General features: G+C 31.4%; 1 protein-coding gene across 1 annotated transcript in view; it reads right to left on the bottom strand.

The window, feature by feature from the left end:
• Window positions 1–34: 34 nt before the first annotated feature.
• LOC111086779 (dynein heavy chain 1, axonemal-like) overlaps window positions 35–26,292 on the bottom strand; it is a 49,639-nt gene continuing 23,381 nt past the window's right edge. The window contains exons 6-14 of the mRNA XM_022391014.1: window positions 19,854–20,095; window positions 17,210–17,423; window positions 15,194–16,202; window positions 14,263–14,389; window positions 13,150–13,502; window positions 7,592–7,827; window positions 7,099–7,302; window positions 5,319–5,814; window positions 35–1,596 (exon numbers count right to left, since the gene is read on the bottom strand). Coding sequence (XP_022246722.1) covers window positions 1,556–1,596; window positions 5,319–5,814; window positions 7,099–7,302; window positions 7,592–7,827; window positions 13,150–13,502; window positions 14,263–14,389; window positions 15,194–16,202; window positions 17,210–17,423; window positions 19,854–20,095 — 2,922 coding nt within the window. The 3' untranslated portion in view covers window positions 35–1,555. The remainder of the gene's footprint in view (window positions 1,597–5,318; window positions 5,815–7,098; window positions 7,303–7,591; window positions 7,828–13,149; window positions 13,503–14,262; window positions 14,390–15,193; window positions 16,203–17,209; window positions 17,424–19,853; window positions 20,096–26,292) is intronic.

Raw genomic sequence — 26,292 nt, 5'->3', positions numbered from 1 at the left:
CTCATTGAACAATCTGGTCTCATTCACCAATACATAAAAGCAAAACTCAGTACTTAATGTGGCCACATTTAATATGATTAACTGAAGTTGTTGAGATTTATTTGAATACTGGTATAACTTTCACCCAAAAGCTTAGAAATACAATAAAACAACAATAATAGATTCATGCTCTTGTTTAAGTTTCAGTAATAACTAAAATTGGTTCAAGTTTGTCATAAAAGATTAAAAGGTTAAGTACTTTTACTAAGACAGTTCTCTAATAGGTTATAAAATATTTTTGTTACTTAAGGAAAAAATGCAAGGGGTTTTGATTTGGTCATGATTTTGTAAGTGGGTAAAGGCTTTACAACAGTTCATGGTTTGCAAGATGTGATTATCTATTCACTCACTAACACAGATACAAAGCTTGCAAATGTGTATGTTACGCTTTCATGTTTTTCTAGAAATTTCTCATGAACTTTTATAAAGTAAACACCTCATATGAAAAGATTGGGGAACTACAAAATTACTTGTTTTAACCAATCACAGGACTTGCAGAGAAGCTACTGGTTGAATGGCATGTTATTTCCACTAAATGAATAATCTCATTCATTACAAAACCATTATAACAACAAATTAATTAACAAAACATAATACATAAGTAGGAAAGGTAATGAAATATTGCATAAGTTGCTTGTTATAGTAGTAGGGATCTCATATTAATACTGATTATTTAATACTTGTTGTTAAGATTAGTATAATTAATATAAAAAAAGTTAAAAACTGAACGAGGTCACATTAATTGTTGACCTACTTTTATTTTTTAAATTCCCATTAAATGTTTTCATACTAACAATGCTAATAGAACTATAAGTCTAAAAAATTTCAAGTTATCTACATAAAGTTTTTAATCTCTATCAGCTCTAAAGATAATTTACTCTGCTATGCTTTCATCAACCAACTTTAAATTATAAAGCAATTCTAGAAACTATCACAATTTTACAAAAGACATTTTTTCTTAAAGTTCACTAGTATTATCACCATATGCAACCTTACAAATCATTATGTTCCTTGCCATTATAACAACTATCCATTTACAAAAGTTTTAAAATTTTTCTCTCTTAAAATATTTCAGAAACAGTTTCCAATCAGTGATATTTATAAATTAGCTTTAATACTTATCTAAATACACTTTAAAAATTTTATGCTTAAACAGCATCTTTAGTTAGTACACCCATCAGATCAAAGCAACAAAAAGGAAGCTCATGTAAAAAAATACTGTCATAGAATCTGCCATATTGTTGAGGTAGTGTTACAACATAACACAAAGACAAGGAGACCAAAATGCATTGTCTTTCTATTCAAAACATAACACACATATTTCTCCCTTTTTCATAAAAGATATTTGATTCCATCATTTAATATATTACAAACACTGTCTAAATGTACTTTTTAACTTGTAGTAAAACATTATTTTATTTTTTACTTGCCATGTGGACTTTTCTTTTCAATATGTAGTGTGATATTCCATTATTCTTACTTGGAAAGCAGACATCTTTCAACTTGGTGTAGGGAATCATATCAATTTGAACTTGATGCTTTTTTCAATTATAATCCCTGGAAACCAAAATACAGTGTCTTAAAAGTTATTAGCATAAAAAAAAGTATTACTTTCTACCTTCCATCAAAACTTGTCAGACATTAAAAGTCATGGTGATTATATACATGTTTCAATAATTAATGCACTAATTGAATATTCAGTTGACTCGCTCATTTTTGTGCTAACTGAAACTAAAGTTGTTGCAAGTTTTAGGTTTTTATGCACTATAGGTTTTTAGGTTTTTATGCTTGTATATAGTAGTGTTTAATTTAGTGTAATAAGCATACATTTTAAAGTGTTTTGTACCAGATCTATCAAGGCAGTTCTACTGGGGAAGTTAAACAGATCATAGTACCAACAGAATACCAGACTGAAGTGATGAAGATGGCTCACGAGTCGATTGTGGGACGACAACTAAAAGCAAAGAAGATGGCAGACAGAATCACCAGCAATTGCCATTGGCCAGGAATCATTGGAGATGTAACTAGATTCTGCAGGTCATGTAACATCTGCCAAAGGACAATACCTATAAGGAAAATAGCCAAGGTGCCACTGGGTGATATGCCTCTCATAGAAGAGCATTCAGCAGATTGGACCACTAACACCTGTTTCTGACAAGGGCAACTGGTACGTGCTGACAATAGTTGACTTTGCAACACATTATCCTGAAACCATAACACTGGCAAAGATAGAGACAGAGCGAGTAAAAGCCCTTATGGAAGTGTTCTGCAGAGTAGCCTTCTCAAAAGAAGTCTTGAGTGACAGAGGGACCCAGTTCGCCTGAACTGATTCAAGAGGTGTGCAGACTCATCAGTACTAGGCAACTCTTTACCAACTCATACAATCCTAGATGTAATGGATTTTGTGAGAGAGTTAATGAAGTTTTAAAGAGCAGGCTAAAGAAGATATACCAAGAGAGACCATGTGACTGTGACAGGTACCTGCAAGCAGTATTATTTGCTTACCAAGTAGTCCCACAAGCAAATACAAGATCTTCACTATTTGAGTTACTATACAGAAGAACAGTATGAGGTCCAATACAGATATTGAAAGAACTGTGGACATGAAAAGAAAAGTCAGAAGTGAAGAAAACATACTAGTATGTGTTAGACCTCAGAAAGTGACTGGAGGACACTTGTCAACTTGCTTGAAAAAGTTTGTATGCAGCTCAAGGCAGTCAGAAGCACTTCTATGACAAGAAGTCCAAGGATTGACATTTCAAGGTCAAACAGAAGGTCTTGGTTCTGTGCCAAAAGACAACAATAAACTCACCCTACAATGGAAAGTACCTTTTGAAGTACAAGAAGTGGTCAACAGAATGAACTACATGGTGAAAGTGGAAGGGAAGACCAAGATCTATCATGCCAATCTGTTGAAGAGGTACTATGAGTGGAAAGAAGACCTAACAGGTGCTGCTATTGAGTCACAGACAAACATTGCAGGTGTGGCCATTATAGATTCAGAACCAGAAGAGATGATACATACAAGGGCATCAACATAAGTGAAGAACTGACTGGCAAGCAGAAGAAAGACCTACAAGAGTAGGTGCCAGTATGCAGATGTCTTCACAGATATACCATACAAGAAAGACCTTGTGCAACACAAGATCGAGACCATAACCAGTGATCCAGTCAAGGTGAAGCCCTACTAGATGTCCCATGTGATGAGAGACCAAAAAGGGAATTGCAAATTTTGGTGCAGATTATATGAGGAGACTTTGCATATGAACTGAAAGCAGTCTTTGTATAGAGTGTGAAAAATATTGTAAATATTTTTCTTGAAGAGGGGCTTATTGTTAGATATATATATGACTGTTTGATACAAGAGTTATGATTTAGGTAGTTATAAAATGTAAGAGTTAACTATAGTGTTTTTAGAAGTGATAATTCATTGCAGGTTTGTTTATATAACTGTGTACAAATCATATATTGTGTATTTCACTAGTTGGTGATTGTTATAGTGTTGCATCTTGTTACTAGAACCTCCTATGTTTTCCTCATTGTTTCATTGAGTATTGTTAAATCATAATGTATTTCTGTTTGTAGAAAGTTCTAGGCCTCATTCGGGCAATATATATATATTTAGGAGATCAAGTTTGTTAGAAAAAGTGAAAGTAAGGGAAATAAGACAACATTAAATAGATAGATAGATCTAGAAGGCATGTTTGTAAGTTTAGCCATATGAGCGTATAGTGGCGATTCTATAGTGAAATTATCGCAGATTGTAACGTAACAACAGAGTAGAGAAGAAGAATTTGTGTTGGCAGTGGTGTTCTAAAGTAATTGAACAAACCTGTGTGGACTTTTGAGGAAAAAAGACAATTATTTAAAGCTCTGAATACAACTGTGGTGATTAACTATGCAATGAACATTTTGTATATACATTTGAATTGTTTTAATATAATATTTTAAAAGAAGTGGATTGTGTACTGTTTATTTATTGTTGAAATTTATTGCCAACAAGTCACAGACATCTACTGTAAAGACTTCTGCCCATCCACACATATGTAAAAACCTGACATATTTGAAATAATGAACATTACAATATAAAATCTAAAAACTTACAAGTTACTTTAAACATGTGTGTGTGTGTGAAATGGACTTCAAGCCCCTTCTTTATTGTAATAACCTTGACAGAAACTTTTAGGAATGAGATGATGAAAAGAAAAATTAAATTAACAAATAAATCAATGTATTAGAACATACAGCACAGCATAAAATACATTACATTTTTATAAATTTAGATTTATGAACAAGAACAGATCTTTTAAAAATAGACATATGTTATGGCTTTGTTTGTAATTAAACACAAAGCTACAGAATGGGCATCTGTGATCTGCCCACCTTGAGTATCGAAACCCAAATTTTAGTGTCCTAAGTACGTTTTGGCAAATTTGTATTAAAAGATATTAGAAAGCATGGAGCTCATTTGGACTACAGAGAAACTATACCATATATGTATTTTCTATGCTTTGATATAAGATTCCCATATCAAAATACAAGGAGAACAAAATTTCAGCAGATGCACATTGAGAGTTAAAAGTTTTCTTCTTCAGGAAATTTTGGACATAGTACAGGTGTTTTAAAATCTTATAAAACTATATCACTTTTCTTTCAAAGAATAATTGCTCTTACTTGCTCTCTTGTAAGAATACATGAAATACATTAGTAGCTAGGATACTTTAAAGATCAATGAATAGTGTCCTACAACAGGTGATGACTACAAGTAGGTAAATTTAGGAATAAGCTTGATATGCTGATTGAGAGATCCTGTAATACGACCAAACTTTTCTGAATAAAAATAATGATTCTCCATTTATGTTTGGTAAATGTATTTCTCCAAGAAGTAAACATTTTTAGGATATGATAATTTTAAATTTATATATATATATATATTTTTTTTATAAACTCATTATATTTTATGTATTCATGTAAAGTATTGGTGAGTGATACTGCTCAGAAGACTGAATGATAAATTCCAACAGAAATTTTATCATCTGATAACATTGTTGATTTGTATTATAAAAACTGATGTTTATTGCAAAACATTTAAAATATTATCCTTTATATTTTGCTTAAAAACAGGAACTAATCTGTAATAGAAGATAAAAGTATAGTTCTGTTGGTTCTTTTGAATATAATTCATCACCTACAACCAAAAGCAAATCATTTATGTCTGAAAAACAATTCAAAATCAATATACAAGAATTATAATAATAATGATAATCGACAATACTCACTTGGCAAATAGCAACAGTTTGTAATGTTCAAGACTATCCAGAGTCTGAAATCACTATGACACCTAGGTGCTTTATCATCCAGGATGTTTCTAAGAGTCCAAACTAGTTTTGGAGTCCACATAAATCCAGATTCTGGCCAAAGAACGACTAGCCACTCACCCTGTTGAATGGAATGCAAAAGGACGCTGACTAGAGTTTTGCTGGCTGTTTCTGTGTTATCACAGACATATACTCTGACCTTATGCTTCATATTTAACTGAGCAGCAAGTGTGAAAATGGGGTAAGCTGGATGTGTAGAATCAAAACTGTCAGTGGCTTCTGGGAATGCAATTACAAACTGTTGGTCAGTGAAGCACATGAAGGGAGTTGACTTTGTTGAGTTGCTATAGGCTGAAGCTATTATCAGTTGTAGTTTCTCTTGCGAGGGGGTATTCTCAAACTGCATCATTAGTGGTCCAAGAGTGTACCGAATCAACTGCCATTTAACAACATGACTCTGAACCAGTAGAGCAAAAAAAAAGGTTAATTAACCCATACTATAAACAAGCACAAAAGAGTATTCTTTATTTATTTTGAGTGTATAAGTAGCTTTTTAAATGATCCGCAAACAAACACTGATCATATCATTACATAAATTTCTTATTCAGATTCTGTAATTAGTTTTCAGTTAATTAAGTTTTAAATAAAATAAAATAAAAAGTCATTTTTAATGTTAAAATGGCATTTTCCTTTCTTAGGCATTTTAATATGTGGCTGATAAATAAAATATATTCAATATTGAATCAAATGTTATATATATGAAAAAAAAACATTAACATACTGGATTATGATAACAAATAGGTCTTATTTATATATATATTCACCAACTAAACAAGACTACTTGCTCAATATATTCACTGAAAACTGGCTTGAAACTAAACAGGAATACTTACCCAATATATTCAATGAAAACTGACTTGAAACTAAACAGAAATACTTACACAATATATTCATTGAAAACTGACTTGAAGCTAAACAGGAATACTTACACAATATACTCACTGAAAACTGACTTGAAACTAAACAGAAATACTTATATAATATATTCACTGAAAACTGACTTGAAACTAAACAGAAATACTTATATAATATATTCACTGAAAACTGACTTGAAACTAAACAGAAATACTTATATAATATATTCACTGAAAACTGACTTGAAACTAAATAGAAATACTTATATAATATATTCACTGAAAACTGACTTGAAACTAAACAGAAAAACTTACACAATGTACTCACTGAAAACTGACTTGAAACTAAACTGGAATACTTACACAATATACTCACTGAAAACTGACTTGAAACTAAACAGAAATACTTATATAATGTATTCATAGCAAAATGACTTGAAACTAAATAGGAAACTTACACAATGTACTCACTGAAAACTGACTTGAAACTAAACAGGAAACTTACACAATGTACTCACTGAAAACAGACTTGACACTAAACAGGAATACTTACTAACACAATATATTCACTGAAAACTGACTTAAAACTAAACATGAATAATTACAAAATAAGCTCACGAAAATTTACTTGCATCATAGTGGAAAATAACATACAACAGTTATTTTTATTATTCACCAAATTCTCCAGCTGTTCCTAATGAAGACTAATAAAACTAAACTTCCTTACTAACTGTTCTAATGTTTTCAAAATAACAAGGGAGATTTTAGAGTGTCCTTAATTATCATAATAATTATTTTATGTTTAAATAAGAAGAATGTCACCTCACCTCCTGGGGGTTTAGGGCCAATCTTATGATACAATGATGAAAGGGTGTTAGTTCTCTGTTATTGTCAAGAGAAGGTACTGGTAAAAAAAGAGAAAATGGGCTTTCCATGTATTCTAACCATAACTGTGAATGTGAAGTAAATGATGCTTGTAGTCCTTCGAAGACATCTATGGTTCTTTCCAGGAAACACAGACTTTTCCACAGCTATTGAATATATAACTTTAGAAGAAAGCATTTACTAAAGTAGACCAAAATCCTTTAGCTTTAAGACTGTAACTAATCCCAAAAAAAAGTAGAAAAAACACACTCTCATCAGATTTAATTTCTTTCTTAAATACAATGTTTTAACCACTTCATTGAAACACACTGCCATTCTTTTAATTATAGATTTCTGAGACATACAGAAAAGCAATACAATTATTAATCTTCTTAAGATGGATACAAAAAATGCAATTTTACAACTATGACTAAAGATGAAAAGAAAATATTTCACCTGAGAGGATATCCAATCGGGTCCGACTCCACAACTTATTTTTGTATTTTCGAATACTCCATTCTCAAGAAATCTTATCTCTGACTCATTCAGTGTTCCCTTTCTTCTTGCTAGTTCAATGGCAACTTGGTACAGATAATTTTCCAACTGAGAACTGGGCAAAAAGGATGCTAGATAACTCAAGAAGGATTGAAGGAAGTTGTCTTTCAGCATCTGGCTTCGGCTAATATCATTAACTGGTCAAGTGATGACAAACAAAAAAGAAATGTAATTTTTCAATCATGATACTATGAGAAGATCCAACACCTTTTGTAAATAAAATTTTTCTTACTGATGTGCAACAACATTTAAGGTAACAGTTTAAACTGTATACTACAATATATATGCTTATTTGTGGCAAATAATGATAATATATGATCAGATTCACCAGCTGACTTTTACAGAATATATCAATATTTCAATATTTATTCAAAACTTGTTATAATGAGTTAATGTTTATATTTTTTAGCTGGCCACATTATTTGAATAAAAGACAGAGGCATAAATATATAAATAAAGTTACAAAATTTCTACATAGTATCTTCATTCTAGTTGTAAGGCTAATGGTTCACTTTACTGGTTGGTACTAAAATCTTTAACATTTGCTGGTGGTAAGTTCACAATCACAGTTCCAATTGTTGAAAAATATGAGATGAATTTCCTACATTTAGTTGTGGATTCTCCTTAACGTGTGCATGTGTGTTTGTATATGTGGAAAGGTAAAGAACTGTTAATCCACTGTAACTATGCCCACAGATTAAACAGACAAATCATTAAAGAACAAATGAGCACAGTACTAATTCTGTATAAGAAACAAACTAAAATAACATAATATATTTAGCTAAAATACACTATTACACTACCATAACCTTAATGTGAGAAGAAAACAAAACACAATGATACTGATGGAAATACAGACTGTAAGATACTATTGGAAATCATTGTGAAAACTCACGGGGAATATACATATATCAGCCACAAACAAGTAATTCCAACTAAATGGTCAATTCTGAAGGTAATAGGATGAAAGTACAGAAGTCTTAAAATTGGGAAAAATAGGCTAGGCTCCAGTGAAGAAAGTTTTAATTTTTCCTTGTAGTGATTGACTTATGGAATGAGTTCCTGTCAGAAGTAGTGAAAGCCATCACTTTACTGGAGTTCTAAGAGCAGAATCTATAATTTACTGAAATATAAGTGGGGGGAGGGGGAGTAAGTTTTTACTTTTCTTAAGGGTAGGCAAACACAATGAACTACTATTTCTATTTGCTTTAAACAGAGTAGTTTGTCTTGTTTTTATGCTGCAATAATTGTCAATTTATGATTGTGAAATATTGTTCCAAACGTTCTGTATAAGCAATCCCATGATTCAACCACATTGTTTGATTGCCATTTGACCTTCTCAGTTTCCTTATAAACCCATAAGCCTTAATAATACTCTTTTCAAGAATTTGTGCATGCCAAGCCAAAGATGAACCCTGACAAATCATTTCACTGAAGGAATGACATAATGGATAATAATATGTTTGAACAGTCAGCAGTCATAAAGCCATCACTTTAGTATAGATGTATAACATGACTGCTTGAGATGCAGTCTACACTTGTAATGGTCCTCAGTATGCTTCATTGTAAATATTGTGCAGTGACTTTGATACTGTTTTTATCTATGTCATCAACCAAACTATCATTCACTGTTGCCAAACAATTTAAGTTTGGATTCATGTGTAAAGAACATCCTTCTCCAGCTATTTTCATCCCTGTGATTAAAGTCTGATGTTCTTTTTTAACCTTTTGATTTTATTATCTCTCCTAAACGTTGGTTTTTCAATACCTATACAGTGATTGAGACAACTTCATGCTAATGTATATTTTACTGTTCTGGAGGTAAAATTCTCACCTGTACTTACAAATAGGTAACCGACAAAACTTTACTGGAATTTCCAGTATGGACATATAGAGATCATACCCTGATCTATTTAACATCACTTTTGAAGGGTTTGGGCTTTCTAACTTGAAAGCTTCTATTATCAACAATACTATTTCACATACCCTCTTCATGGTTTCCATTCAGCTCCTATCAAAATGTGAAATTTATCTCATTCTGTCACATGTAGTAACCTTCATCTGCCACAACTTCATTTCTACACATTTGTCATTTGTAATTTCTGTCCAGGAAGCCACAAATGCATTCACCACACTACAGCTGGGAATAGTATGATTACCTCCACTTTTATTGGCATTATACTGGTGAAGTACTGTCTGAATAGTTGACATAATGAATCTCACTTAAACTATCAATGTGTGACTGTACTCTGGTTCAATTAATTTTCATACAATAAAAGGGCAGCAATCCCATAATATTTGCATTTTATATAAATTTTTTTCACTTTTTCTATAGTTATTTCTAATACTGTGATTAGGCTACTTCTCTAATTGAAGGCTTTCAACTCAGATGAAAAAAAAAGTGCAAGGACAATAGCTAATTTAAGAAAATCTAGATTTATTACAGGGGAGATGTAATATTCATTCAGGTAGTTTTTAATGCTGTTAGTGATAAGAAAAAAAGTTCCAAAAAAAAAACTAATGTTTCAGCTTCTTGACCAAAATCATCTAAACCAATAACTACTAACTTGAGTTTGGTTTATCAATATAGTAATAACATTCTCCTTAAACTAAACTTTGTGCAACACAACAGTTTATTTAAAAATAAAACCCTTTGAACATAGTTTTTTTTATAGCAAAAATAAGGCTCTTAAACAACCAAAATGTTTAAACCTAAAAACAGAAAAGGCAGATTTTAAAATAGAAATATTAATAAACAACTGCTGCCAATTTAAAGATTTCAAATACAATTTATGTTTAAAAGCTATAAAATATTGTCAACATATCACTGCTAAAAAAATTACAAATTTTCATAAGATTGTTTAAGCCAGTTTTTGTTGAGTTATCAGAAAATCAACATCAAATACAATATAAAACTATTGGTAGCAAGTTCCACAAGTTGAATAATTAAGGTTCCTTAAGTTAACTAAATTATTTTATTTTCTACTGATTAAACTAGCAATTACTTAAATAGTTCTGTGCAGATAATCAATATCAATGCTAACATAATAAATTAGTCATCAAGTTGTAAACTTTTAAAGTACTAGAGAAATTAAGCTTTCAAACTATTTTTAATAATGGTTATACTTCACAGTGAGAATATATGTTAGAAGAATACTTGTTACATATTAAGAGAGGTACTAAAGTTATTTGTGATGGAGCTTATGATAATATATAACCACTAAATTCACTGGGTAGTATTTTTTTATGACTTCCCCCTTTAAAGTAACTGTCCAAATAGACCTATTGTGTCTAACATTAGAACTTTTAATCACAAATAAGCAATTTTATTAAGTAGAATTTACAATCCTTCCATAAACAATAGCTGTACAATAATAATAATAAACATTTTAAAACTTCCCTGTACTCTTACAGGTTTAGAAGTCGACAATTCTTTTCACTATAAACATTTTGAATCCCTAAATAAAAAAGTAATTTAAAAAGTAGTTGTCCAACTAAAAAACATGATTTAATTTTTAGGAATATGAAAACACTAATGGCCAAACAAAATCTATCTTAACTGTACATCTCAAATTCATCAATATTCAATTAAATTTTTTACCTAATGGTTTGTATTTGTGATGTTTGGAATGGATATGAGCTTGAAATCAGCCACAAGTTGACTGATTTATTTTAATGTTATCATTACAGAAATTGGCAAATCAATAGCTAGTAGAATTTGTTTGATCACTAGCATTACTTTGTAGCTTGCAAATATAAATCCCATGTTTCATCATAGTTGAATTGTCAAGACTTAACTTTTAATTTTTCCTTTTTTTACGAACACAAAACTAAATCCTTTTTATCTTTTTTGATTTAGGTATTAAAATTGGTTTTTCTAAACAGCCGAGTTTAATATTATAAAGCTGTGTTTACAGGATTACTTTACACTTTGACAAATCTGTAAAAATTAGTGTAAAAATATATTAGTAATGTTGTGATCTAAAGTTTAAGCTTACAAGTTATTTGGTGATTTTAATGGTTTTTTGTTTAAAATTATTTTGTTTTGTTTATGTTGTTAAGAGCAAAACTGCACACTAGGCATGTAGTGCCCACCACAATGAATGAATCCCAGAGTTCAGTGTTATACGTCCTCAAACTTAGTGATGAACAACAGGGGGTTTTGTCAAAAAAATTAAAACATTAAATTATTATATTGATTAAAATTCTTCCTCTTTATATAATTAATAGTACCAATAAACTCTACATATCCTTCATGTTCCTAAGTTACTTATAATTCCTGTACTTCTGTTAAAGAAAACATTTAAACACATTTTACAGCCTTTGTTTAGTAAAAAGTGATTTTGTTTTTAAACCACAATGACACCCACTTTTTACCATTTAAAACCAAAATCTCTATACTAGAACAAGCTTTTGCTGTTTGTCAGATCATCTATCTACATTGTGGGTGTGGCCACATTTGATGGACATTTTGTTGCCTTTCCAGATTTATCAGGGGTATTTAAACTAGAAACAATGTTTTAAGAGTTAAACAGCTAGGACTTTAACCTAACAGCAGTGACTTCATATTCTGGATACTGCCTTCATGTTAACTCTTTGGATACTATAAACAAGTTTATCCAACTAGACATCTACAGCCGTTTGGTGAGACAAGTGGATTTATCCCACAGTGTCACAAGCTTTCCCTCATAGTGTGACAATTGGGATACTCACATGTCCTTGAATTTCCTGCTTCAGTACTGTTCGTGCTTAGATCACTGAGTAAAAGTGCAACTAGTGGATTTTGATATTGAAAACATACTAAAAAAAGTCAAATTCTACATTTCATTTGTTAGTGGATAACTTACACTTTTTGAGAACCCACCTGAAATTTAGTTATGCACTCAAAGGGTTAAGATACTAAGATTAAAAGTAACTTCTCCCAGTATCAATCAAGTGGCTGGAGAATTACTTCTAAGAATTTATACATTTTTTAAAAACGTTATTACTCTGTTCTGCAAAAAGTAGAAATTTCTATATCAAATCACTCATGTCCTTTAAAGATTCTTAACTAAATGGTATTTCTACAAAGTATCATCACTCTAATTCTCTCATTTTTTTCAAAATGCAGAAAGTTTAACATTGAGTTCACATCACTTTTTAAAGGTTGATTAACTACAAAAACTTCTAATCCATATTCTTATTCTAGTTATCTTAATATCACGCTACTGTATGAAATTTTTACATGGTACTATTTATAAAATCCTTTGAGAATTGTATTTTTATAAGAAATTCTTAAAACTTTATCTTTCGTTTGAGTTTCATAAATGTAATCAAACCATAACAAACTCTTCATTTAGACTACTTTTTCTGAATATTATATATCTGTACACTTGTTAACTTTACTTTACTTCAGTTATTTAGGGAATTCCTAATGTGTCCTATAAACTATGTAGCTATAAGGCATATCAATACCATACCTTCACTTCCATTTTCAAACTTTTGTTTGCTGTTTTCCAGCAACACTGAAATTATCTTAGAAAATGGAAGTCCTCTAGTTAATGGAGTCTCTTCTAAAACTTTGTACATCACAGCTATGCAACTGCTAACTGCCACAAAAGGTGCCTTATCCTGATCAAGTTTCTGGAACAATGCACTTGTTTCATCCAGCAGTCTTGCGGAGTTTTCTGCTGCTTCTCGACTGTTACTTACAATAGTTTTGCCACTTTCCAGCTCAACTAAATTTTTGCCTTTTTCCATCAGCTCCTGCCACAACTGAGTTTGAAGCATCTCTAAGTTTTGTCTGTGGCAGAGGTCATCACGATAAAATGCTCTAAAGTTACAAACAATTACATGGTTATTAGATTAGAAACACTACAATATTACAGTTGATTACTAAATATTTGAAATTTTTTCCCGATATTTTTTTTGTGAATAATACATTTCTTGGGGCAATGATCAATGAAATGTGTACCTGTATATACTAAAAATGTGGGTAAGAACACCAATACCACAAACTACTCACCAAAATTAATCATAATCTGTGTTTAACTGCTTGAACAGATATGTTGAAATATTTCACACACACACAATACAACAAGTTTTCAGAATTAAGATACTCATATATCAGTCATCAAACAGAATTTCTGTTCACATAGAAACTTTCTGAATAATCTTTTCCATTCCACTATTTTACCCACAGTACAGTTATGAGACAAATACTTTCAATCTATGATATTCAATGCTTTTTACAATAGCTTTAGAACTATCACCTAACTAGCTTGTTTTGTTCTCACTTCTTTTTAGTAGAATAAGATATACATTTGTAATAGTCTTTCTTATTCTTACTCTAGTCTTCAAAATATTTAAGTTGGCAACTTATTTGATTTATTTATGGATGTGCATGTTCCAGAAGATTACTTATTACCTGAAAAACAAATCATTATACTGCACATGTTTCTTACAAACATTTCTGAGTTATGTCTTACTTAGAAATATATTTTTTTACCAAGTGTCATATTGAATGGTACAATGGAAGGTTAAAGCTCAATAAAATGTCTTTGTTATAACAAAACTTTGCAATATGTGTTTACCTTTCCATAGATAAAAGTCTTGGTTTCTCAAGAGCCACAATTTCTTGAGTTATGCTCGCAACTAAGCCTTCATGTGTCAAAGATAGGTCAAGAAGTGGCATTTTCTCCAACAGAAAAGACCTTTTAACTGGATACAAAAATGTTTTCAATGTAAAATAAACCATTAATATAAAATATATGATCAGTTAGAGCAGTGAGAGTTATAAACAATATTATGCAGCTCTTTGGGTTATATAGGTCTCATAGTCAAAGTTAGGAACACTGCTCATTTGAGATATCATAAACATTTACTTGATCTCTTCTATAACTGCTTCACATATTTTAGGAATCATTTCATTTAATATTAATTAGACATGTGTCATAAATGAGGGAAAGAGTTCCTAATAAATGTGAAAAATTATTTAAATGTTCATGAGACTTAAATTAAACCTTCCTGCTTTAAGACTTGATCCATTCTAATCATCATGACAATACATATGAGTGGATGAATAAAAACAGAGAAACAATGGAGCATGAAACACAGTTTTAAAAAGCACATCATGGCTATAAAATAACCAGACAATAACTTAAATGTATTAGAACTACACATCGGTGTTGGGTATAAAATAACAAGCTGAAAACAATAAATTACATTTTTTTAGAATTTGTTTATATAACTTAGGAATTCAATAACCAGATGAAGGTACTAAATAATTCTAAAGGAATACCTTTTATACATCAAAGTATACAGATTATATATTGATATTTATACAGTATCACAAGCACTGTTTACTATGTAGCAGTGTGTAAAGCAAGCTTTCCAAATGTGTATACTTTATGCTAGGTACCTGATTTTTGTTTTGTGAAATTAATTTATGTAATAGTTATAACATTTCTAAATGTTTTACATTCTTGTTCTGTTTGCATGAAACTAACAGACTAAATAACTTACCTAATTCATAGAGGGGAAGCCCTGAGACAAGAAACACTGGTAACTTTTCAGAGGAGCTTTGGAATTCTTTAGTTCTGGCTAATAACCATGATGGCAATCCAGGACAAAGATCAAAATCTTTTACCATCAATGGAATGTTTGTAGAATCTGCTGATTTCAACTTGTATTCCAGTTCAGAATCTTCACCATACAGTACAAGTATGCTATCTGGTTCTTTATTTTTTTTGTATTCAAATACTTTTGGAGCATCTGAAGTCAGCTTGGTATTAGATGTCTTCTGATCGCTTAAATCATATTCCAGGATCATTTCAATCCACTTCACTGCTATATCTTCTGGATCATGTATCAATAAACAAGCAAAATATTTACTAATTATATGTTTTTTTAAAATTGCAAATTTTTCAAGGGTTTGTGGATCAGCTGGGAGTCCCTGCACTTTCCTTTGAAGGATGAAAAGGTAAGGACTGAAATCACTTCTAGTAACAACACATTCTTCCTCTTCTACCAATTCTGTGTGATCATCATAAGTGATAGGATAATAAGAAGGTAACTGGTACTTTAAAATCTGTTGCATTGAGTGTTGTTGAACGTCTTCTGTCATGCTTTGTTCAGTACAGCCGAGAATTGATCTACAGCGTATATAGAGATCAGACTTTTTGCTGTCTCCAAGTGACCCCATGTATGTTAACACTGAGGCAGTCAACAGGGCATCACCATGAGCTGTGTGAATCCAGTGTTTCCCTTGACTGACTGCACGTTCCCATTGTCCAATAACCCAGTTCATCTCTTGGATTACTTTACAAATCAGGGCTAAGTGCTTTTCCTGAGTAGCTATCTGTTCACTAACTTTATTTCTTGAAGCTTCTGCTGTTTGTAAATTTTGTTTCTTAGTGTTCAGCTCATTTTCAAGTGCCTCACAAGTAGCTCGCTCCTTGGTTAGTTCTTCTTTTAGAATATTTATATCCCTCTGTACCTTAGCTTTGTTTGTATAGAGGGGTCTTAGAGTTTGCTGATCAGAAAGAATTAAATTACATTTAATACACAAGTTATATGAATCTTCGTATGGAAAATGAGCTTATAGTTTGTACTTTCTATTTTGAACTGATTTAAAACTGATAGCATAATTGAAAATATTAAAGGTAGTTTACAATTAGTCACAAAATCTTAGTTAAATGGTAGAACATACAGCTTAACTGTGGCCTGCAAGAATAAAATGAAGAAGTGCAGTTATACTGGTTTGCAAGACCTCATTCAAGAATATAATGAAGTTCTTGCTTTTAGAGTTTTAAGAAAGTTTATGTATAATGAATATAGTTGAGAGTTATTTTTCAAATGTGTGACCTGCTAGTTCACCATGTAGACTGTGCATTTGAACAATAACTTTCAAATACTCATCATCTATAAACTTTGTCTTTTAAACATCATGGATATATATATGCAGATGTAAACAAAATGAACTCAAGCTTATGAACTGTGATCTGATGTTTACTTCCAATTATATTTAAACATCATGAATACATGATTATAGACAGGTTTAAACAATATGTACTCAAGACTACGAATTTTGATCTGATGTTTACTTTCAATTACGTTTAAACATCATGGATTCACAATTATATAAGCTGGTGTAAACAACAAGAACCCAAATTAATATGAATTTAAGTCTGACTTTTACTTCAAGTTATGTTTAACTATCACAGATTCAGTATTTATTATACGGTCATGGTGAACAGACACCAACTGTAGTCATGATCAGTAGCCTGGTTAGTAGTTAGGCAACTAAACACAACAATAATAATGGATTCAGGATAATACATTGCAATGTTGTGTTTACCTATGCAATTAGGTAACTTTAAACTTGGATCAATAAAAAATTTGACTTCTACAAGTAGGTAACTGGTACAAATAATATAAATACAACAACACAATGAAATAGATATCAGTTTACATAAATGATGCTTTTATAAAATAAGAAAAACAATTAAAAATTTAAAGCAATTTAGTATTTGAAAATACCTTTACAGTAAGGTAAGTGTAAACAGCATGAATCCAAGTGCATAAAGAAGCAGCAGGTTCACTGGCAGCTGCTATTACAGAGGGAGTAAAATTGGGGTCACTGATGTAATTTTTGAGCTGGTTGAAGGTACTCTCAGATATTGATTCCACATCAAAGTACTCAAGCTTGGAGGTAAAATTGTCTGAAACTAAGAGGTGTCTTCCACTTTCCCATCTAAAAGATATATTAAAAACATTTCATTGTTTGTACTTCGTGTGTCTTTAAAATAAAGTTGAAAAATGCATCTTTTATAATGATTATGATAGGAGTTTAGTCTCTAGCCCAACATTACAAAATCTAAATAAAACACTTAGAAATTAGATGTTTGACTGTAGTTGTATTATATACAAAACTTTCTGCAAGTAAAATTAAATGAAAATCTATCAATTTCAAAATTCCCTACCTTTATTCAGAAGATAATATTAATGTGTCTGGATAAGAAATTTTTTAAATGTGATAAAAAATGTGCTACTGTTTCTTGTAAACAACAGCTATAATTGACTACTTAGAAATAAAATACCTTCAGTTTCCCCCAAAAAACCACAACTTATAGAATTGAGATCTTTCAGGTAAACTATTATATTTCAAATGATAAAACTGTCTTAAAACCAAATTTGTATTGGCCAAATCGGCTTTAAATATAAAGTAATAACATCCTAATCACTGATCCTATGTAGGATGTCTAAAAAATTATAAAATAAATAAAATATCTTTCTTCAATAAATTTTCATACATCAATAATTCTTGCACCAACCTCACTAGTTTTAAACAACATCACAGGTATTCTTTTGTAAAGTCTGATTGAGCCTGTGCCAAACTTTATCCCTGACAATCACATAATTACATTTAAACCAAGTTACAGAACTTGGTATTCAGGAAAGTTAGTTTATATTTTCAGCTGAGTAAACAAAAAAACTGAAACTACAAAGGAAAATCATATTGCCAATAATCAAAAATCCATCATTAATAAATACCTGAAACAAGTAGAGCATTGAATTGGAAAATCTAATAACTTAATAAATAAACATTTAAGTAGAAGAATAAATAGCACAGCTTGAATAGTAAAGTAAGAAAAATGTATAAACATTAAATTTTCCATAAGAAAGAGCATTTTATGAGAGAGTGAATGCATTCTAACTAACTAGATCAAATGAAATCAAACCAGTTGACTATGCCTATGAATAGGGTAGTTATTATTTACATGGAATAAAAACTTGTTTGTTTATTCATGTGTTGCTGTGTTGCTCATTAGAAATGGGATGGAGTTTCCATAGAACAAAGCTATCTCACAATATGCAATAACATTATCAAAACAAAAGTGTTGATTGTCACTACCAAGTGAAATCACTTCTTTAATAGAACATGGCTGGACTTTACAGACAAATAGCCATAAAGAGCATGAAACAAGGTTAACAACTTAAGTTACCTCATTAATCTCTACGAGTGTGGATGTCTATTGAGATAAATAGAACCATAGAAAGCTGAATGAAATTAAAACTTAATCCCTGCTGGAGACAATTAGGGAAAGAAATCATGCTTAACCAAGAGCTCACAAGGTGTACATAACAGCATGGGTTTAAGGGGATTAGAGTGTATGCATGATGAATGAAAATTGCCTTATTGCTATGGTAACCTACATACTACATAAGATGGTGTCAAGCAAGCATACTCAGTCAAGGAAGCAACAGGAATAACTAAAACAGTCAACTAGAGAAAAAGCAGCTCAACTTTCTTCATCTATCAAAATGACAATGAAGTATTCTTAACATCTTTATAGACAGCAAGTGTTTAATTGTTACATGTGAAAGTAAAGAAGGAGAAAGTAATAGCTAGCTAGTAAAGAGATGAATGTTTTAAACATTACTGATTTAAATGGATGGATAAAGATACATGTATTGAATTGAAGTAATATCTATGAGCATAATGATTGCAACTGATTGTGGCTTAAATGAAATTGAGCCCAACTGATATAATAAATATTTTGCTTCTATCACATAGTTTTTCTCTCTTCATTTAACTCACACAAATCTGTAAGTCATAACTCACTGCAAATTATTTGTACATGACCTGATTAGGCAAGCTAGCCTTATCTCTATCTCACTTACCAGTTGCATGCCATACTATAGTTCTTGATATTTATCATGGATGAAGAAATAAGCATAATTTAAATAACATGATTTATAAATAATTTTTATGCTGCTTTGTAACATTAAAAAAAATTTCTCAAAAGAAAAATAGGATTAAAAGTGGACCACCATAAATGCTACATCGTGATAAATATGGAGGCCACACTCCGGGTGCTAGAAAATTATGTTTGCAGAAATCTCTCGGGTACTTAAAGCTCTTAAAATATGCTTTTGCTAAATTTTAATTGAAATGGATAGGACACTGCAGTGAATACAAAAATCAAGAACTGTCAATTATTTAATAAAGAAAATTAATTATCTAATTTTCTGTTAGAAGTTCTGTGTTTTTAACTTTTTCTGAAAACTCACAAACATTACGTCTTATTGTGAAAATCTTACTGCTTGATTATAAGAAATGGTACAGTTAGATCTTCCCTTTATAATCACATATTTCTATCACATTTAAAAACTCTACCACCTCTGAGGACGGCCAAAGAGTAAACACAAAGCTTCTACCACACGAGCCACAGCAGGTGGAGGGATTCTGTAACTTTTAATTTCATCTAGTCTGGATGGTGCTAAGGCTAACAGTTGTTCAATGGCTCCCCAGTAGGTAGGACTAGCCTCCTGAAGTCGGGATTGAATTTTGTTGGTCTCATCTTGCATCTTCTGGTCAAGGGAAGTTAGCTCTGCTTCTAGCTTGGTACACTTGTCTTCCACCTAGAGTTCAAAGTTCAACTGTTATCAGTCGGCTAGTCAACATGTGTTCTACTCCTTTATTCATTGATTACACAAATCAAATATAGGAAGGAAATGCAATTGGTAACAGTACTGGGTTCTAGATTGGATCCCTCTCTGACTAATATTTATTTCCCCTGAAAAACAATGTTTGTTTGATTGTCCACAGTCTTTTAAATCATTGTATTATTAAATGTATGTAGGTGATACTTGTACAATTTTGGTTAATTTCGTTCTTACAAAAATATCACTGAATTTAAATACATATGTTAACAGACATTCTTGCTAGGCTTCATTCACAGATAAATTGGTGGCCCTTAAATGAAAAATATAAATGACACATTAATAATGGTTACCTCCCTAAGTAATCTTAAAATTTAAAAAGAAGCAAATTTTTCAAAATTAGAAAATAAGTATACCAATCAAATATACTTTAAGAAAGGTTAAAGGCCATTGCAAAGATAATATAGTTGATGACCATTTTCTTTGAAATTATAAGAAAAGCAACAATTTATAAAATGAGCTAACATGATTGAGTTTTGGCCTCAACTTATAAATCAGTAGACTTTGTTCATCACTGGTCTTTACTAAGATCTTAAAATAATTTGGACAATAACATCACACTCACCTAGGGCATGCTCCAAGACACTTGATTTATTTAACATTATTAAATTTGCATGTTCTGTCATTTGTGTCTGTAGCTTTATTATCACAGAACCAATGTAATCTTGTTTGTAAGTAGGAAAAGTAAACTGATGGACTACAACTGATGTTTTCTATAAAAAAATATGATCCCTGTTTCCCCACCATCTGCAATATGTTTTTAAAACTGGATATCAGCTGCATTGGTTTTTCAGATATATTTTATAAAGTAGGGTGCATATGTAGGATACTTAGGAACTTCTAAAACTGCTAGTTCTAGAGTCCTGTTTATTCAAATAATCATGAATTATTTGATCAATAAGATAAATAGAAAAGTCATTATTGAATAGAAAATTTCTGATGTTCCAAAGTTATTCATGCAAAAATTCAGTACCTCAGATTTTATAAGCACAATGAAATAAAATCTTCACCAGGTTTTCTTTAAACACAGATGATATATAACTTATAAAATTAAAATAAAGGCCAGTAAACTTTTTCTTATGGTATACTTTACATTCAAAGTTACCAACACAATTACACACTACTGTATCAATAAATCCAAAATTTATTCAATCCAACATTGACAGGGATGGGAAGGATCCCCTTATGCTTTACTCATTATAGTCCATGAGTGGCGGTCCAGGATAGTACAGTAATAACATCCAGTCAACCTCTCGGTGGTCTTGTGGAACACCTCATTTCTACAGAGCCTGTTGAACCTAGATAAAGTATATTGAGTTAGTGATTGCTAGTGTGGAATTGGTTTGATAACAGTACACCTGCCTGAACAACACTTGCAAAAGAGTGGGATCCTGTGAAAATGAGGTAAGGGACCCTGAAAGGTAAAGCAGAGATATGTGTAGCAATGAAAATACACCCCCCCTCTGTATAATCCAGTGGAAATGGTTAAGATAGCTAGAGGGGTAGTCGAAAACCTTCAAATGAAGATACTGTCAGATCCTGCAAATAATGTGAGATAAAAGTATTGGGGAAGGTCCACATATCATCCTCCAGTGGGAAATTCAGCTGGACCTCTAAGGACATAGAAATGTGATGAATCTGATTAGACATGACTCACAGAAGACTATTCACAATCAAAGAGAGCTCAGAATAGGTATTATGGATGAAATTTGTACCTACCTTATCTATGTAACCCGGGGATAAATCCTGGGAAACTGAATGATCTCAATGAATAAAAAGTCATTGTCTAGCATCTCTAGCATTAGTTGGTTGAACAAAACCTTCCAAACCCTCACTGGACATAACAAACGATCGAAATCTGATTGGTCATAAAAGTGAGAAATAGTGATCAGAGGAATCGGTGAAAAGGATTTATCTACTTCCCTGTCTGTGTCTTAGGGAAGAAGAACTGGTCTGAGGACATAGGTAGAATGATAAAGCAATGTGGAAAATCAGTGTAAACCACTCCGACTGGCAATGCCTGTAGGCTAGCAGCAATGAAAAAATAAACCTTGCAAACACACGTATTTACTACATAGTACTACGTAGTGGCATGGTAGTGGTTTGTTAATGTCCAAACAGTATGTAGTAATAACATAACTTCCTAACGTTGTGCCACTACGTAGTAAGAATGTAACTTTAAAAGATATAGTGCTATTAAGTAGCAGTAACATGAAAATATTATATTGCACACGAAAAGAAGAAGAGTAAATCACCTAGCAGTGTAACTCATCGGCTATTACGTATTCTACATGTAGTATTTCTTTTTGGTGTTTAAATAGCTTCATATATTTAATGTCACATTCAAATAAAAATATTGTATATCACGTAAAATATTATTTCCATTTAAAAATATCAAAGGAAAATTAATTCTAATTTATTTGCTTATATTTGATGTAATTTGATATATTTTTTTGTAAGTTGAATAAGTGCAAAACTTCACGAATGACACATATAGCTTTGTTACACTGAGTTTGAATAAGTAGATCTCAACTGTCCAGCATTCTTGAATCAGCAGCTTTAAATCTCCAAAATACTTCATCATCGAAAGGTACGTAATGAGAAAATTTGCTTACTAACATCCATATAGAGCTTATGGAAAGTTTAAAAAATCACTAACTAAAAAACAAGGATCGTGAAAGCATTCTAAACAGAGTCAGAGGGAATAAGCCTATTATAGTTAGTGATGGTGTTCATGTTCAATGCTCAATATTCATGTTGATTTATTAGAAAGGTTTGGTTTTTTATTCCTTATTTTTTGATAACTTCTGTGATATAACAGCAAAATAGTTTAATTCAGAAATTTTATAACATTGAATTGTAGTCAACAGCAAAATAAAATTTACCAAGTAGTGTTTCAGTTAAGCCTTACATTACATATATTATAAATAGGCCTACTATTACTTGGATAAGTGGGTTTCCACAATAAACAACATTAATATCTATCAATACTAATAATATGGTGTTGATCTTTCATGTGATTGTTTTTTTTTTTCAGAAGCATAATTTATGACACAGCTTATAACCACAACAATGGGGGATAATGAACGGACAGTGAGTAAAATACTAAAGACCTTTTACTACTAGACCTTTTAACCAAACAAACCCTTATTGAACCAATTAAAGAAAAATTCTCAAAGCTTTATAAAAATAAATCAGCACACATCAATATAAAATGATTATTGCTTTACACTAATATTTTTAAGGTTTCAATACTCATACATAGTTGCCCAACATTCAGATTGTCAGCTCAATAAAATAAACTTCCGTATAATGCAATTAAAAGTTGTGGCACCAAGTTATCAGGTTTAGTAGCCCAGCTCAATTTTTGGTGGCTTGGGGTGACCAAATCACCAGTTAAAGGCTGCACTGCTTTCATATACACACAATATTATGTTAATTAGGCAGTTACTGTTCCTTGTTCTGCATTTTTCCTTTAGATTACCAGTGGCAAGTCCTAATGAGGCTGGATGAAATCATTGCCAACCATAAAAAAAAAAAGCACACAGAAATTCTCCAATAAGTTGCCGGATAAAGAGAGAGTGGTTTCACAAGCCAAGGCATAAAAGGTACATAAAGTATTGGAGGACATGTTGGAGGAACCAATGGATACATGGGAAGACCTGGACCAAATCTGTACCAAGCTATCAGAAAACCCAGGCCAGAGAAAAAAACTATTAATTCCTATAATGAATAGCTATTTTTTCATTGATACTTATTATCATGCATATAAATAGTTTAGATATATCAAATACATGCCAATTTGTAGATATAATCAAGCAACCATCTGATCAAATGATGTAACATAATTTTTCAGGTTGCTGTCATGAGTGTCTTTGGAGGGAACAATGTTGGGGATTCAGTATGAAGAATGTTTAAGAAGTTGGGGACTTTCCGCCTGTGGTTCGGCTTCAACATGAAGGGCAGGAAGAACAAGCAAAGATTCCAAGACCTGCCATTTTACAGAATAATTATCAGTATGTATATTTGGATATTTTCAGTTTTAACCGATTATTATTTTGGTACTGTAAACATGGTAAAAACTATCCGTGTAATTATTTAACAAAAAAAAATCCATTTTACAGAGCTTTGTGAAAATAAGCCCAATCAGTAGACTGACTGTGCAATGAAAACAATAGTATTCAGAAAGGGTCAGTTAGGTATCAACGAACAAGACTATTTAAAGATATAAATGACATACAAAGTTTGTATCAGGTGAAGTACTTTAATACCTCATACTTGACCTCATTACCACATTTACAAGTCCTGTTATTTTCTTAAATTTATGAATTTTCCATTGTTATAGAGGTAAAATCCTAGCTTTGATAAATTTGAAAATGTTATTGTAAATTACAAAAATAAACTTTCTAATGATTCAATAAAGGTGTGTAGACAAATTCATCCCAAATGCCAGGATGCTGAGGTTGAGTTGCAAATGGCAGAAACTCTTACAAATGCACCGAACAAATGTGGTGGATACCTGTTAAATATATTGACAAATAAAGAGATGCATTCCTTTTGGTCAAAACTGTTAACTAATATACACAATAAAATATAGCAATTAAAATACACAGAATATAATATAGCCAAATTTGAAATGCATTCAAGACAATAGTAACATAGAGAACACAATGACATCACTGCTAAGCCATGTACCAATTTTGCCTAAGCTTCATATTGCATGAAACAAAATATTCATTTTTGGCATAAACTTAGGCGCAACTTTATTTGTATAACAGGTGTATATAATGATTAATCTAATCAACATTGTTTTGGCATATAATAATATTATAGTCCTTGGCAGAAAGATGAAAGTACAAATCTCAGACCTTTTGATTTGTGATTTTATTGATACCTGTAATGGTCTGTCAAATTGAATTGGTCTTTTATATTTATAAGCACGAACTGCTTTGAAATCTCCCAGGACACCCACAGCAATACAGTTCAGATGAATAGAGACAATATTAGAATTATACAGAAGAAAAAATGTAAAATTTGTTTTTATAATGTGGTATCATAAAATGTATAATTTGTTTTTGTAATGTGGTATCAAAAAATGTATAATTTGTTTTTGTAATGTGGTATCAAAAAAAAATGTAAATTGGTTTTTTGTAATTTGTAATGTTGTGCAAATGATATTTAATAAATGATATTACCTTTCACTTATTTTGGCAAATGAATATATTGAAAGTATTCTGGGTGGAGCTGAAAGGTATAAACAAGGCACTAAGAAGAGGTAGAAACCAATGGAGGGTAGTATCAAGTTGCCAGAAAGGTAGTTACAATGTAGTAGAATGGTAATAGGAGTGCACCATGTTGGTATTTTAACATACCAAGTTAGTTGTATATTGGTAGATCCATTATACAATATTACTATATAGTAACAACGTCTCTGGTAGTCCACATTTTTACTTAACAGTTACATAAATTAGCTACATAATCACTACCAACCACTACGTTATTAATACGTATATATTACATAAATGTGTTTGCTGGGAGGTCACAACGAGTGTTGAGAAAGGGCATGTAATGCAACCTTAATACCTTAATATACCTATTAGGGAACTGGAATGAGAGTTTAAGTCAATGGAAGCCAGAGAGTACTGGGGACTCAAAGAATTTTTGTCTAGAATATCAAACAGTCCTTGATAAGTCTGCCTTATAAAGGGTGATTGTGGAAGATACAAAACCCTAGCCAAAGAGCCAGGTCAAAAAACGAGTTATGGTTGGCACTTATGATTGAAGTGAGTTTCACTTCCTCTCAGTATACCATTGCTGATATGTGTGCCATTTTCGTTGATAAATGTCCATTGTGGGATTAAGCAAAGATTCAATGTGCATATAAAATCTCAAGTACTTATGAATTTCTGCATAAAAAACTTTGAAACATCAAAAATTTCGTATTCAAAAATTATATTCTTATTTATCTGATTAATTAAATAATTTTTGTATATTTCGGTGACGAGGAGCCCACTTTGAGACTAATAATGGCTGAAGACGGCTTGAATGGGTAATGAAGAAAAACTTTAATATAAGTTTAACATAACAGCAAAAGTACAAGGTTTCGACAAGGTTTT

This window comes from Limulus polyphemus, unplaced genomic scaffold (assembly GCF_000517525.1).
Source record: "Limulus polyphemus unplaced genomic scaffold, Limulus_polyphemus-2.1.2 Scaffold1424, whole genome shotgun sequence".
Classification (NCBI taxonomy): Eukaryota; Metazoa; Arthropoda; class Merostomata; order Xiphosura; family Limulidae; genus Limulus; species Limulus polyphemus.
The sequence above is the reverse complement of the archived record's forward strand: the minus strand, read 5'-3'. Positions and strand labels throughout refer to the sequence as shown.